The sequence below is a fragment of the Bufo gargarizans genome, chromosome 5 (assembly GCF_014858855.1).
Source record: "Bufo gargarizans isolate SCDJY-AF-19 chromosome 5, ASM1485885v1, whole genome shotgun sequence".
Taxonomy (NCBI): Eukaryota; Metazoa; Chordata; class Amphibia; order Anura; family Bufonidae; genus Bufo; species Bufo gargarizans.
Genome location: NC_058084.1, coordinates 31398873 through 31414733, shown reverse-complemented (window position 1 = coordinate 31414733; position 15861 = coordinate 31398873). Strand labels below are relative to the sequence as shown.

Genomic DNA, 15861 nt, shown 5'->3' with positions numbered 1-15861 from the left:
CATCCTGATGCATCCTGAACGGATTGCTCTCCATTCAGAATGCATGGGGATATGCCGAATCAGTTCTTCTCCAGTATAGAGCCCCTGTGACGGAACTCAGTGCCGGAAAAGAATAACGCTAGTGTGAAAGTACCCTTAGCCTCACTTTCCATTCAATACATGGGTCCTTAAAAGGGTTATCCCATGATTGATGTAAAAGATGAAAATCAGACATCATACAGTACATGACAACCTCTTTGTAATAAAGCTAGAACCAGTCCTGTACCTCACATGCGTCCAGAGATCTCCCCATTCATTGCTCCAATTGCTCTGCTAGATTTCCTTCAGGATGACCGCTCAGGGGACGTGTCCTTTCTGATGCAGTTCTCTCCCTGTAACTGCCACAGCTTCTAACAGAATATATGGCTGGTGACAGTTGAAGATTTAAACTGAGCACGTGCGACCACCTCAGTTTGCTGGACAAAAAATAAGGAAAAGAACAAACAGCAGGTGGCGCTGTACGTATGCATTTTATTGAATAGCTCATTGTCTGTACTAAAGTTTTAATTACATGCAATTACAGAAGGTTATTCAGATCCAGGTTCTGGTTCGAAAAAAGTAAAATATGTTTTGTGACACAACCGCTTTAAACAAAGTCTGTGGTCCCCAAAATTAGTTCGGAAGCATACTGTCATGAAACATAACCACAACTTCCTGGTGAAAATCCAGTCCTCCAATCCTGAGAAATAAGTCTTTGTATTGTTGTGCAGATAGGGTTTCCAGTGCACCATGGGCGGGGCCACTCGGTTCAGTGCACCATGGGCGGGGCCACTCGGTTCAGTGCACCATGGGCGGGGCCACTCGGTTCAGTGCACCATGGGCGGGGCCACTCGGTTCAGTGCACCATGGGCGGGGCCACTCGGTTCCGTGCACCTCGCTTTTCCTGTATCACTGCTGTCAGATCTAAAATCTCAAGGACTGTCATCAAAACAAGAGTGGGAGGTGCTGGGTGTTATGGCACAGCAGCGATGCACCTCACATTGCAGTCCCGCCCACAGTGCACGGAATAACTTAGGTAACTTTCACACTTGCGTTTAAATTTTCCGGTATTGAGATCCGGCAGAGGATCTCAATACTGGAGAAAAACGCTTCCGTTTTGTCCCCATTCATTGTCAATGGGGACAAAACGTAACGCTCCAAAATGCATTCCGTTCCGTTTGGTTGCATTCCCGCTGCATGCTGCGGTTTTCTTTCCGTCATGGGATGCAGAGCAAAACTGATCCGGCATGACACACAATGCAAGTCAATGGGAACATATCCGGTTATTTATATATCGGACACAATAGAAAATGGATCTGTTACCCATTGACTTTCAATGGTTTTAATGACGGATCCGTCTTAGTTATGTTAAAGATAATACAACCGGATCTGTTCAGTAACGGAAGCGTTTTTGCTGATCCCTTTGGGGGTGTGGCCTGGTCGGCAGTGTGAACAGACGTGGCTGCCTGAGCTCCACTTGACTGTATCCTGGAGCAGTTTGCGCTAGTTCCCCGTGCAGAGGGAAGCCCTGGGGACTCGGACGCTGAGCTGAGGAGGACGGAGGAGCAGGAGGCGAGCTCCCCTACTGACAGGGCTCTACAAGATGGCGCCCAAGAGGAAGGAGGATCCAACATAGCAGTTGTGGGTGCAGGTGAAGGGGGGGACCCCAGATGGGATGGCCACGCAGTTTATACCTCCACTGAACCTTCCCCTTCACGGGATGACCCATGACAACAATGCAGCTCTGCCCTACTGACCCTTAACACCTATATAGGTTCACTACAAGAGAGTGTTTCTTTTATCAGACAAGACATCCGAAAAATCAATGAGAGGGTTGCTGGAGTGGAGGAAAGAGTGGGCCTGCTGGAGGATCAAGTACCTCCGGTGAAACGCGACCTGGCATCCATAATATTGCTCTTCTCATTGACAAAACGGAGGACTTGGAGAACAGGTCCCGTCGCAACAACCTCCGCTTAGTGGGAGTCCCTGAGAAAGCGGAAGGGGTTAATGCTGTTCGGTTCTTTGAAGAATGGTTTAAAGCTAAATTCGGACAGGACTCTCTATCTCCATTATTTGCAATAGAACGAGCTCCACAGAGTGCGGTTCTACGCGCTGTAAAACGCTCAGGTGAGAACCATTCCCATAGGGAATCATTGGTTCTTGCCTGTTGAGCGTTTTACAGCACGTAGGAACGCGCTGTAAAACGCTCAGGTGTGAACCATTCCCATAGGGAATCATTGGTTCTTGCCTGTTGAGCGTTTTACAGCACGTAGGAACGCACTGTAAAACGCTCAGGTGTGAACCCAGCCTTATAGTTCTTCCATTTTTCTTTCTCTATTTTGGTCTATATATGTTGGCTATATTATTTAAGTGCCGCCTGATGTACAAGTCCTGTTGCTGCTCAGGGCTCTTCTTTGCATATTGTAGCCTGAATATTACTAAGGCTATGCTTTCACGGATGTTCTCTTTTTTTTGCTGGCTTCAGGAAATTTCTGTGCCTCATGTTCCCGGAGTGGGACGATTAGAGCGTTTTTTGTTGGGTGTTTTTTGTTAGATGTTTGCACTGGGTGGGAAAATGCAGAGAGACGACTTCTACATATTTCTATCAGAGACGGGAACACGCTGTCCTATATGGAAGCATATCCCTTACATTTATGTACTTTCCTATATGATGGCGGGTAGGGTTCAGATTGTGGTGTGGAATGTTAGGGGCCTGGGAGATGCCACAAAACGTCAGGTAGTCTTCACGGCTGTACAGAAATACCAGCCTGCTATTTTATGTCTCATAGAAGCACACCTGTCTAAGCAATCACAGAGATTGCGGCATTAAACCACGGTTCTCACACGCCTACCACTCCACCTTCTCTACACATTCTGGGGGGGGGCAGTATCCTAATTCATAGAGCTATCCCCTATAAATGTCATTGACCCTGACGGCAGGTATGTCTGCCTACACTTCTCCATATATAAGATAAAACATTTTTTTGATTGCTATATATATTTCGCCACGTACTCTTGTGACGTTTGTAGCTAGGGGCCCTCCTGTGCCTATACTTATGTTGGGTGATTTTAACAAATATCTAGATCCAGCACTACACAAATTTCAGCAGGGCTCTGCCCTACCAGGTACTCCGGAGACCTCATTGACAAGGTTACTACGAGAGTTTGACCTTCACGACTTGTGGAGGATTCGGTATGCCCAGGTGCGCCAATATTCCTGCTTTTCCCCGTCTCACAATTCTCTTTCCAGAATAGACCCGCCCATAGGGCGCTTGGAGGCTTCGGCCTATGTCTCCTCTATAGAATACCTGTCGCGTAGCCTATCGGACCACTCACCCATTGGCATGGAGTTACAACTTGTAAGGGATAGGGAAAGGGGCGGTCTGGCCCTCCGGAAACTTAATCCGTTCAGGATTCTATTGTAAGACGAGGAAGAGCCTCTCACGGGACTAATTACAGAGTCTTTTTAGGATTAATGTGGGGTCAACGTATATAGGGACGTTATGGGATACCATGAAAGCCTACCGTATGTACGGGGGCTGTATATACAAAATATTAAAAGGCGTAAAACGAAGTCTAGGGAACTCACTGACTCTGAGGCTGCTTACGTGGAAACCCATCTGAGCGGACTCAATCTGCGTGGAGGGAGGCACAGGATACGCTAAATAATCACCTGACCCAAGTTGCTGACCATAAGAGCTTCTTTCTAAAACAGAAATACTCTGAAGCGGGCGAAAGTGCGGGAAGCTTGCTAGCCAGAGTAACTCGTTCGCAGGAGGGCCCAACGAGGATTGCGGCTGTTTGAACGCCCTCTCTAGTTATTTCTATGGAGGACTCAATCATCCTTAATGACTTCTATACACACTATCAAGACCTATATAAATCCCAAATTATTGATGGGAGGTAGTGATATAAAATCCTACCTTGCTGATATTTCTGCCCCTCAGTTGTCACTGGAGGCGGCCTGATACCCGGACGAGCCCCTCGAATTGGAGGAACTCAGGGAGGCTTTTAGATCGTTCCCCAATGAGAAGGCCCCGGGCTCGCAATGCCTTCTATCAGAATTTTTCAAAAGATGCCAATAGATCACCCTCCCTCATTTACTAGATACCGTTAATGATGCTTTGACATTGCCTGCATCTATACGGGAAGCGGTGGTGATGCCAAAACCTTGTAAGGATCCAAATCTGCCTGAATCTTTTAGGCCCATTTCCCTGTTGTCCACTGACCAAAGGTACTGGCCAATCGGCTTAACAAGGTTATTACTTCCCTCATACGTGAAGACCAATCCGGCTTTATGCCTGACAGGAGTACCTCCATTAACCTTCGTAGACTCTTTTTTTTTAATTTGCAAAGGCCTGCTGACACTGGGGGATGCCGGGCAATAATATCTTTGGATGCGGCCAAAGCAGTTGACAGCGTGGAGTGGGGATACTTGTGGGCGGTTATGGAGACCATGGGGTTTGGCCAGGGATTTATGTCTTGGGTTAAGCTACTATATAGTTCACCAGTGGCAAGGATTAGGGCGAATGGGGAGCTTTCTGCACACTTTACATTGCACAGAGGAACGAGACGGGGCTGTCCTTTATCCCCCCTATTATTTGCAATTGCCATTGAACCCCTGTCCTGTATTTACGTTCTACATGGGAAGGGTTCCCCCTGGGCTCAAGTGAGGAGAGAGTGTCCCTGTACGCCGATGACACGCTCCTATATGTGGGAAATTTGGAACACTCCATTCATCCCATTATGCATGATATTATTGAATTCGGGAAACGGTCGGGGCTGGCTATCAATTGGGACAAATCTGTAATGCTTCCGCTTGATCCCCTTCCGTCTCAGATGGATTTGACCCAACCCCGGCCAGGATCGCCTCTTTTATTATGAAGCAAAAAGTGCCCATCACTATGGCAGAGCTGGGGAGACCGCGCTTTTACTATGGGAGCTACGACACCATTTCTCTAATAACGAAAGTTTGGTCTAGGTTTAAAGAAATGATCGGCCTTGAGGGATTACACCGACATACTCCCTCATGGCGCAATCCACAATTATCAGAAAGGTTTAGACTAGAAGGCTTTAACGCGGCATTCTTTTTCTCCATCAGATACATACAGGAGAGGGTATGAAGTCGTTCACACAGCTCCAGGTGGAGTTTGGTCTTCCTAATGGCTCTTTTCACACGACCGTGTCGTGTTTTTGCAGTCTGCAAAATGCGGATCCACAAAACACGGATGCCGCCCGTGTGCCTTCCGCAATTTTACGGAACAGGAGGCCCATTATAGAAAAGCCTATTTTTGTCCGCAAAACGGACAAGAATAGGACATGACTCATAATTTTAGCGCGGCCACGGAACGGAGCAACGGATGCGGACAGCACACGGAGTGTGCCCCATTGAAGTGAATGCGGCTCGATGCGGACCAAAACCACGGTCGTGTGAAAGAGCCCTAGAACTGTATTTTACCAATACCTTCAATTGAGACATGCGCAGTTTAGGGATGGTTTGCGGGTGACCGCATCCCCTCCTAACAGCTGCTGTGTGGTGGTAGCGCCAAGCGTCTTATCTCCTTGATCTATAGACATCTATTTACTAAATATAATTCATCAAGCCCATTGCCAGTGAAATATAACTGGGAACGGGACGTTGGCGGCATCTCCCAGGAACAATGGGACACTGTCTTATCCTTTAGCCCCTAGCCCCACGCTTAGTGAGGCTCAAAGTTTATCCTAGATATACTTATTACATAGAGTGTATAAAACCCCTGCATTTCTATACAGTCTGCGGACGGACTCAAACTGTCCCCGGTGTGTCCGTGCTACATATGTTCTGGGAGTGCCCTGAACTGGTGGCCTACTGCATCCCGTTCTGCCCCATTGAGAATGAATGGGTCCGCGCCCGTTCCCGATATTGCGGAACGGATGTGGACCCATTTGCGGACGTCTCAATGGAGCCTTACTCTTACAACGTGCTTGTTATGGAACAACGCACTGAGAGTGCCTCTGTCTATTTTTGGACACGGTATGACTTGGGCTACTTTCACACTAGCGTTTTTTGCTGGATCCGGCAGGTTCCGTTACTGATAATACAACCGTCTGTATCCGTTATGAACGGATCCGGTTGTATTATCTTTAACATAGCCAAGACGGATCCGTCATGAACTCCATTGAAAGTCAATGGGGGACGGATCCGTTTTCTATTGTGTCAGAGAAAACGGATCCGTCCCCATTGACTTGCATTGGGGGTCATGACGGATCCGTCTTGCTCCACATCCCAGGACGGAAAGCAAACTACAGCATGCTGCAGTTTGCTCTCCGGTGTGACAACGGAACGGAATGAATTTTGGAGCATTTCGTTCTGTTCAGTTACGTTTTGTCCCCATTGACAATAAATGGGGACAAAACGAAATCGTTTTTTTCCAGTATTGAGACCCTATGACGGATCTCAATACTGGAAAACATTAACTCTAGTGTGAAAGTAGCCTTAGTTGTCTCTCTGCAGAATTATTATTGTTTGGGGGGAGGGGGTTTTGCTTTTGTATTTGCACTGTAAGACTTATGTAACCTACTCCTTAGGCTACATGCACACGACCGTTGTGTGTTTTGTGGTCCGCAAATCGCGGATCCTCAAAACACGGACGGCGTCCGTGCGCGTTATGCAATTTGCAGAACGCCACGGACAGCCTTTAATATAACTGCCTATTCTTGTCCGCAAAGCGCGGACAAGAATAGGACAGGTTATATATTTTTTTTTTTTTGCGGACCACAGAACGGAGCCACGGATGCGGACAGCACACGGAGTGCTGTCCGCCTCTTTTGCGGCCCCATTGAAGTGAATGGGTCCGCCAAAACTGCGGCTCGGATGCGGACCAAAACAACGGCCGTGTGCATGAGGCCTTATATGGATATTACTGTAAAAATTAGTCTGAAACTTTTTTGTATATAAAAAAAAACTTTATTTCAATAAAAAAAGTTTGATTAAAAAAAAAGAAAGAAAGTAGCCTTATTTGCATAAAAGGAATTAGGGGACAGGATTTTCACAAGAAAGGTATGGCCGTGTTTTGGGGGAACCTACCCCCTTACTTTGAAACTGATTTTGGAGGAGACAAAATATTGTGTGACATGGAACAAAAAAGACCTCGGTTTTCTGCCCGCGGGCGATTAGCCAAAGGAAGTAGAATTTTCCTTGAACTGAGCTTGGATGGGAGAAGTCGCTCACCTCGTGACGGCATTGATTTTCTGGACAAGTCTCATTAGCAGAGCGTGAACCTTCCAGGAAAGAATCTTTTTGAGAACTTCCAAGAACCTTTTCTGCCACCGTTTCCTGTGTACAGCCAGCACTGGGTAAAAATAGTGAATTATGGTTAATTTGTCTCTTTTAATAAGCTGTCATTATCTCATTCTCCTGCAGGGTCCTCTAGTACGATGGCTCAAAGTTAATTTCAGCGAAGCCTTTATTGCCTGGATCCACGTGAAAGCTCTGCGGGTTTTTGTAGAGTCTGTACTAAGGTAGGAAGCAATTACCAGACATGGATGATATGGTTACTGAGGTCTGCAGGCGAAACCCAGAGCTCATCAAAGCTGGTAGTGTGTAGTTCTTAAAGGGGTTGTCTCACTTCAGCCAATGGCATTTATCATGTAGACACAGATAATACAAGGCACTTACTACTAATATACAGGTCCTTCTAAAAAAATTATCATATTGTGATAAAGTTCATTATTTTCTGTAATGTACTGATAAACATTAGACTTTCATATATTTTAGATTCATTACACACAACTGAAGTAATTCAAGCCTTTTATTGTTTTAATATTGATGATTTTGGCATACAGCTCATGAAAACCCAAATTTCCTATCTAAAAAAATTAGCATATTTCATCCGACCAATAAAATAAAAGTGTTTTTAATACAAAAAAAGTCAACCTTCAAATAATTATGTTCAGTTCTGCACTCAATACTTGGTCGGGAATCCTTTTGCAGAAATGACTGCTTCAATGCGGCGTGGCATGGAGGCAATCAGCCTGTGGCACTGCTGAGGTGTTATGGAGGCCCAGGATGCTTCGATAGCGGCCTTAAGCTCATCCAGAGTGTTGGGTCTTGCGTCTCTCAACTTTCTCTTCCCAATATCCCACAGATTCTCTATGGGGTTCAGGTCAGGAGAGTTGGCAGGCCAATTGAGCACAGTAATACCATGGTCAGTAAACCATTTACCAGTGGTTTTGGCACTGTGAGCAGGTGCCAGGTCGTGCTGAAAAATGAAATCTTCATCTCCATAAAGCTTTTCAGCAGATGGAAGCATGAAGTGCTCCAAAATCTCCTGATAGCTAGCTGCATTGACCCTGCCCTTGATAAAACACAGTGGACCAACACCAGCAGCTGACATGGCACCCCAGACCATCACTGACTGTGGGTACTTGACACTGGACTTCAGGCATTTTGGCATTTCCCTCTCCCCAGTCTTCCTCCAGACTCTGGCACCTTGATTTCCGAATGACATGCAACAGTCCAGTGCTGCTTCTCTGTAGCCCAGGTCAGACGCTTCTGCCGCTGTTTCTGGTTCAAAAGTGGCTTGACCTGGGGAATGCGGCACCTGTAGCCCATTTCCTGCACACGCCTGTACCCGGTGGCTCTGGATGTTTCTACTCCAGACTCGGTCCACTGCTTCCGCAGGTCCCCCAAGGTCTGGAATCGGTCCTTCTCCACAATCTTCCTCAGGGTCCGGTCACCTGTTCTCGTTGTGCAGCGTTTTCTGCCACACTTTTTCCTTCCCACAGACTTCCCACTGAGGTGCCTTGATACAGCACTCTGGGAACAGCCTATTCCTTCAGAAATGTCTTTCTGTGTCTTACCCTCTTGCTTGAGGGTGTCAATGATGGCCTTCTGGACAGCAGTCAGGTCGGCAGTCTTACCCATGATTGCGGTTTTGAGTAATGAACCAGGCTGGGAGTTTTTAAAAGCCTCAGGAATCTTTTGCAGGTGTTTAGAGTTAATTAGTTGATTCAGATGATTAGGTTAATAGCTCGTTTAGAGAACCTTTTCATGATATGCTAATTTTTTGAGATAGGAATTTTGGGTTTTCATGAGCTGTATGCCAAAATCATCAATATTAAAACAATAAAAGGCTTGAACTACTTCAGTTGTGTGTAATGAATCTAAAATATATGAAAGTCTAATGTTTATCAGTACATTACAGAAAATAATGAACTTTATCACAATATGCTAATTTTTTTTAGAAGGACCTGTATTGTGATTCTCCATATTGCCTCCTTTGCTGTCTGGATTCATTTTTACATCACATTATACCCATGGTTACGCCCACCCTGTAATCCAGCAGCAGTGGTCGTACTTGGATACTATAGGAAAAGGTGTTGGCCTATCTGGTGGCTGGGACTGTGGGAGCGCACATAGGCACACATCCTTCCTTTGCTGGCTTCATCATCCATTTTTCAATTGCACACTGCTCGTTTCCAAGGATTACGACCACCTCTTCAGCGCAGATACGAGGGGGCAAGGATGTTAGTTTCAGCACATCCGTGCCTGTGGACAGTCCCTGCCACCAGAGAGGCCGGCGCCTTTTCCTATAGTGTGCAAGCACGACCACTGCTGCTGGATTTTAGGGTGGTCATAACCATGAAAACGAGCCGTGTATAATGTGATGGAAAAATGAATCCAGCCAGCAAAGGAGGCAATATGGACAATCACAATACATTAGTAAGTGCCTTGTATTAACTTCCTCTACATGATAAATGCCACTTGCTGAAGTGAGAACAACCCCTTTAAGCAGTTGTCACACCCAGCAACAAACAACTATTAATTAAAGAAATAAATGCAACAATTGGCATTAAATTTCCGCTGAAAAACGCTGATTAAAATAGTGACACATTTCCTTTAGGGCGCTATCTAATTAATTTGCCCTGTTAGATCCCACATAACAATTTCAATTGGAATAAAATAAAAAAAATGTAATGTTTAAAAATGCTCCCGTGTCTAGATATTGCTGCTACATACTTGTTATGGCGCCCTCTGGTGTTCTTTTGATCCTGTATCAGAATGTCCAGCTGATCTATCCAGTGATGGCGGTCACACATGGCCAGTCACCCAATCTGGATCCGTTTGTACCCGGAGTGGTTCCTCAATGTGCAGGCCATCCAAGAACATACTGCATTTCTCTAGCAATTTTTATTTTGTGATATGACAGACAAATGTAATATTTAATCATGGGACCGCCCCTTCAAGAAATGGCCTAGTTCACTATAGTTTATTCTTTTGGGAAGAATTTTTTTTTGCATCTTTTTTTTTTTGGGGGGGGGTGCAGTTTTTCCATTTTAAGTGTGTTTTTGAGCAGATTTTGATGTTTTTTGCTTCCCATTGATTTTAATGGTAATTTACACACTGAATCCGCACCAAAAACATATGAAGCGTTGCAGTTTGTATATTGGCCAGTAGTTGTCAGTAGCGCACACGACAACCCAGGCTGGCAAATATCAGCTTTTCATTTTATGCTATAAATGATGTTCAGATGCAGCAGATGTGTTTTCTTCAGATCTTACCCTTTGCCTTGTAAAAATCCACAGAGATGCTGCAGATTTAAAGGGGCTGTACAAGAATGGGGTCCTTGGCTGGTCCTGCTCCTTCTCCAGCAGGCCGCGATGCTCCACTGGGCTCCCTCGATGTCAACATCCAGTTTAACATCACTGCAGCCAATCGCGCTCCGCATCGGTGACCAGTTCCCCTTATGTCATGGCAAATGGTCATATGACATAAGCGGATCCAGTCAATGATTGGCTGCGGCCATATCAAACCAGATGTTGACATTGAGGGAGCCCAGTGGAGCATTTCATGCCTTGAGGAGAAGAAGCGAGGAGCCCGCCTCGGGAAGCGGGTAAGTCATCTTTCCTTTACAGGTCCAGCCATGAGGGGGGGTTTGCCAAACCCCAACCCCTCGTCCCATTCTTGCACAACCCCATTAAAACCTCTTCAAAGCTATGTTCACGCAGAGGATTTTTGCCACACGGATTCCATTGCATGTTGCCACCTCCCATTGTTTTCAGTGGGAATCTGCCCCGCCGTTCTTGTGACTGTGGATTACTTGCGTGTGGCTTTCCAGACAGCACTGAAGAATCCAAGACACCTTGGGAAACCCCAGCCCTGGGATGTTGGTTCGGCTTGTGGTTTAACCCTTCGTTGGGGTTAAACCGCAAGTGGGTCTGCGATGCTAACATTAAACAACCGAGGCAGAAACCTTGGCGGTTTCCGCTGCCAAATAGGCACCAGATTTTTGACATTGTCAAAACCTGGCGTGTGAGCTTATCGTGTACTGTTCTTTCTTGTGGATGATCAGTCTGCGATCTGCACTGAAGATCCGATACAAATCCACCTCGTCCTAATGTGGCCTAAGACGCTGGTAATGTGTCCGATGTAACTTCTATTTTATCTGTCGTGACCACCTTTCAGGTACGGGTTACCAGTGAACTTTCAAGCCATGCTGCTTCAGCCCAATAAGAAGACCATGAAAAAACTCCGGGAAGTCCTGTATGATCTGTACAAACACCTGGACAGCAGCGCGGCATCCATTATTGATGTAAGTAATCCGTGCCCCTGACGCATCTACGTATTCATGCTGTCCTTGCTTGGCGTGTCAGATTTGGCTAGAGGAACATCAGTCTCACAAGTGAGGTCACGGTCTCCTGTTACCTTGGATATGATGGTATCTTTCTCTCCTAAGCAGCCCAGCGTCCTCACTTCACTCAGAAGCGTAGCCTCAACATATCCAGGATTTTATCTCCTGCATTTTACTCTGGTACAGTAGATTAGTCATTTTACGTCGCAGAGGATGTCCATACCGCAGAATCTGATGGTCATGAGAACAGAACCACCTCCACTAAGCGGCCATATGTGTCTGGGATTAAAGGGGTTTTCTAGTTGTAACCATTTTCACCTTTATAATATTAGTGCCCATCCAACCTGGTCTTTCTAGCTGTTGTGAAGCTACTACTCCTAGCTGGGAGTTGTAGTTGTATAGCAGATTATAATAAGGAACAGTTATACCGAATAGTTTAAACTCATGCTGTGGGATCGTACAGTGCATATAGAGCCATCTATACTATAGATATATTTAAAGGGGTGTTCTGGGTTAAAGACGCACTCTGGGATTTTTTCTTTGCCCATATACAGGTCCTTCTCAAAATATTAGCATATTGTGATAAAGTTCATTATTTTCTGTAATGTACTGATAAACATTAGACTTTCATATATTTTAGATTCATTACACACCAACTGAAGTAGTTCAAGCCTTTTATTGTTTTAATATTGATGATTTTGGCATACAGCTCATGAAAACCCAAATTTCCTATCTCAAAAAATTAGCATATTTCATCCGACCAATAAAAGAAAAGTGTTTTTAATACAAAAAAAGTCAACCTTCAAATAATTATGTTCAGTTATGCACTCAATACTTGGTCGGGAATCCTTTTGCAGAAATCACTGCTTCAATGCGGCGTGGCATGGAGGCAATCAGCCTGTGGCACTGCTGAGGTATTATGGAGGCCCAGGATGCTTCAATGCGGCGTGGCATGGAGGCAATCAGCCTGTGGCACTGCTGAGGTGTTATGGAGGCCCAGGATGCTTCGATAGCGGCCTTAAGCTCATCCAGAGTGTTGGGTCTTGCGTCTCTCAACTTTCTCTTCCCAATATCCCACAGATTCTCTATGGGGTTCAGGTCAGGAGAGTTGGCAGGCCAATTGAGCACAGTAATACCATGGTCAGTAAACCATTTACCAGTGGTTTTGGCACTGTGAGCAGGTGCCAGGTCGTGCTGAAAAATGAAAATCTCATCTCCATAAAGCTTTTCAGCAGATGGAAGCATGAAGTGCTCCAAAATCTCCTGATAGCTAGCTGCATTAAACCTGCCCTTGATAAAACACAGTGGACCAACACCAGCAGCTGACATGGCACCCCAGACCATCACTGACTGTGGGTACTTGACACTGGACTTCAGGCATTTTGGCATTTCCCTCTCCCCAGTCTTCCTCCAGACTCTGGCACCTTGATTTCCGAATGACATGCAACAGTCCAGTGCTGCTTCTCTGTAGCCCAGGTCAGGCGCTTCTGCCGCTGTTTCTGGTTCAAAAGTGGCTTGACCTGGGGAATGCGGCACCTGTAGCCCATTTCCTGCACACGCCTGTACATGGTGGCTCTGGATATTTCTACTCCAGACTCAGTCCACTGCTTCCGCAGGTCCCCCAAGGTCTGGAATCGGTCCTTCTCCACAATCTTCCTCAGGGTCCGGTCACCTGTTCTCGTTGTGCAGCGTTTTCTGCCACACTTTTTCCTTCCCACAGACTTCCCACTGAGGTGCCTTGATACAGCACTCTGGGAACAGCCTATTCGTTCAGAAATTTCTTTCTGTGTCTTACCCTCTTGCTTGAGGGTGTCAATGATGGCCTTCTGGACAGCAGTCAGGTCGGCAGTCTTACCCATGATTGCGGTTTTGAGTAATGAACCAGGCTGGGAGTTTTTAAAAGCCTCAGGAATCTTTTGCAGGTGTTTAGAGTTAATTAGTTGATTCAGATGATTAGGTTAATAGCTCGTTTAGAGAACCTTTTCATGATATGCTAATTTTTTGAGATAGGAAATTTGGGTTTTCATGAGCTGTATGCCAAAATCATCAATATTAAAACAATAAAAGGCTTGAACTACTTCAGTTGTGTGTAATGAATCTAAAATATATGAAAGTCTAATATTTATCAGTACATTACAGAAAATAATGAACTTTATCACAATATGCTAATTTTTTGAGAAGGACCTGTAGTGCAGGATAGGCCATTAATAAAGAATAAGATGGAGGCTCTTGTGTATGCCTGTTTTTATTTGATGTCATTTTTGGGTTGGCAGCCATGTTGATTCCTTCTTCCCCTCAGATATTGTTTTCTATCATGTCTGGCTTTGGTGTCAGATCATCTCACCTGATGAAGAAGCGTTTCGCTTGTCCATCGTGTGATATGCAGCTTTTCACAGGCTGTTTATTGGGAACAAAAATTTGTAGGAGCGTTCTTTCCAAATAATCGGTCCAAACATCGGACCATGTAAATGGAGCTTTACTCCGTACAAGTACCGGTTTTCAGTAACTTTTCTTTACATACATTGTCCTGATCAGTCATCTGCCCTTCATTCACACCACCAGCAGAATTCAGAATTCTTGCTGCTGTCCTGTTAGATCCCAGGCTGCAGAGGAGAGATCGATCCGTTAATCTGGTAGCCTATAAAGCGTACCTGTTTTAAAAAAGTTTGCAAAATGGCTGTGCTTCTTTGTACAATCATAACAATGAAGGAACAGGTCCTTTTGAGGCTTCCCTAATGTCTTCTTCAGCCTAAATGCTCCCCTTTTCAGCTGCACAGCTAGATGTATTTCTCTCACAAGCAAAGGGGGGATTTCCTTTCTGTGGAATCTGCCTGCACTGTACTGCTGTCACTTCCTTAACCCTTTTTCCCGCTATGTATGTTTTAGCTCGAGCTCACAGAACAGATAAGGCAGAAGCAGTTCATTTATCAGGCTCAAGATCTCAGCTAGCTCTGACACACACCCACTTCCTCTCTCGTCTGACAACAGGCAGTGACTGCAACTTAGGTGGAAGTGAGACCCCTAGTGGCCATGACTTTACAGCTTTTTTTCAGGTGGATGCAGGCAGATTTTTTAAATGAAGTGATTTAGAAATTTGCTAGTTACATCATTCTCTAATAAACAAAGTCATATTGTGTGAAAGTACTGTGACCCTTTAAGGGTCACCACCAAGTTCACCCCCCTAATCATATGTATATTTCTTTTCTAGGCTCCTATGGATATCCCTGGATTAAACCTCAGCCAGCAGGAATACTACCCCTACGTCTACTACAAGATTGACTGCAATTTGCTGGAATTTAAGTAAAACTGTGCACTTGTGTTATTGGCGCAGAGATGAGTTTGAAGTACAGAGATTCTCCTCTCTAATTAACCCTGTGCTTGCTTCTCATGCCTGTACCCAGGACAACCCTCTCCTCGCCCCCCCCCCCCTTCCCCTAGTCGCCCCCCCCCCCTTCCCCTAGTCGCCCCTTTTGACACTTAATTTGTTTCCTTTTAAAGAATATACCGTAGATATTGTCACTTTTAATCAATGAGTTGTTGTAAATGTCTGCCGAGGACAGAAGAGTCTATTTATAAAGAGATTTATTTAAGGCTGGCCTTGCCGCATGACGCCAAGTTGTAGATGTCATCCCTCATCCGTACGGTGGTCGGCATTTGTCCTTCTCGTGAGCTCTGCTCGTAGCTAGATCTTGTTTACAAGGGCCCATGGTGTAATTGTTTTATACCATTCCATTCACTGTATTTAGTTCATAAATGGTGTTTCAGTGTGCAGTCGTGATGTAAAGTGTATGTACTATTTAAAGTGTGTGCTTTCTGTATATTTGATAAAGATCTCTAGAGCACTGTCAGCACTCACAAGGAAAAGAAATAAAACTGTAACCTGGCCACGTCTCTGTCTTCCTGTTAAATTGTGTCGATGCTTTGACCTTATCCATGAAAGCTAATATTTAAGGGGTATTCCAAGATTATTTTTAACCGATTACCTATCCTCTGGATAGTACAAACAAACAGGTAACGGCAGCATCTCCAACAACTTCTTTATTGGACAGACTTCACAGAAAGTGTGCCATAAAAATAAACCGCAACGTTTCGGCTACTACATAGCCTGACATAGGCCTAGATAGGTCATCACTGTCTGATCGGTGGGGGTCTGATACCCGGGACTCCTGACAGCTGTTTGAGAAGGCACCGGGGTCGCAGTAGCGCCATGGCCTTCTCGCAGCTTAGCCGG

General features: G+C 45.3%; 1 protein-coding gene across 2 annotated transcripts in view; it reads left to right on the top strand.

The window, feature by feature from the left end:
- ATP6V1C1 (ATPase H+ transporting V1 subunit C1) overlaps window positions 1–15514 on the top strand; it is a 55777-nt gene extending 40263 nt beyond the window's left edge. For both annotated transcript variants that reach the window (XM_044293949.1, XM_044293950.1), the window contains 3 exons: window positions 7421–7518; window positions 11465–11591; window positions 14839–15514. In XM_044293949.1, coding sequence (XP_044149884.1) covers window positions 7421–7518; window positions 11465–11591; window positions 14839–14934 — 321 coding nt within the window. In that variant the 3' untranslated portion in view covers window positions 14935–15514. The remainder of the gene's footprint in view (window positions 1–7420; window positions 7519–11464; window positions 11592–14838) is intronic.
- Window positions 15515–15861: the final 347 nt, after the last annotated feature.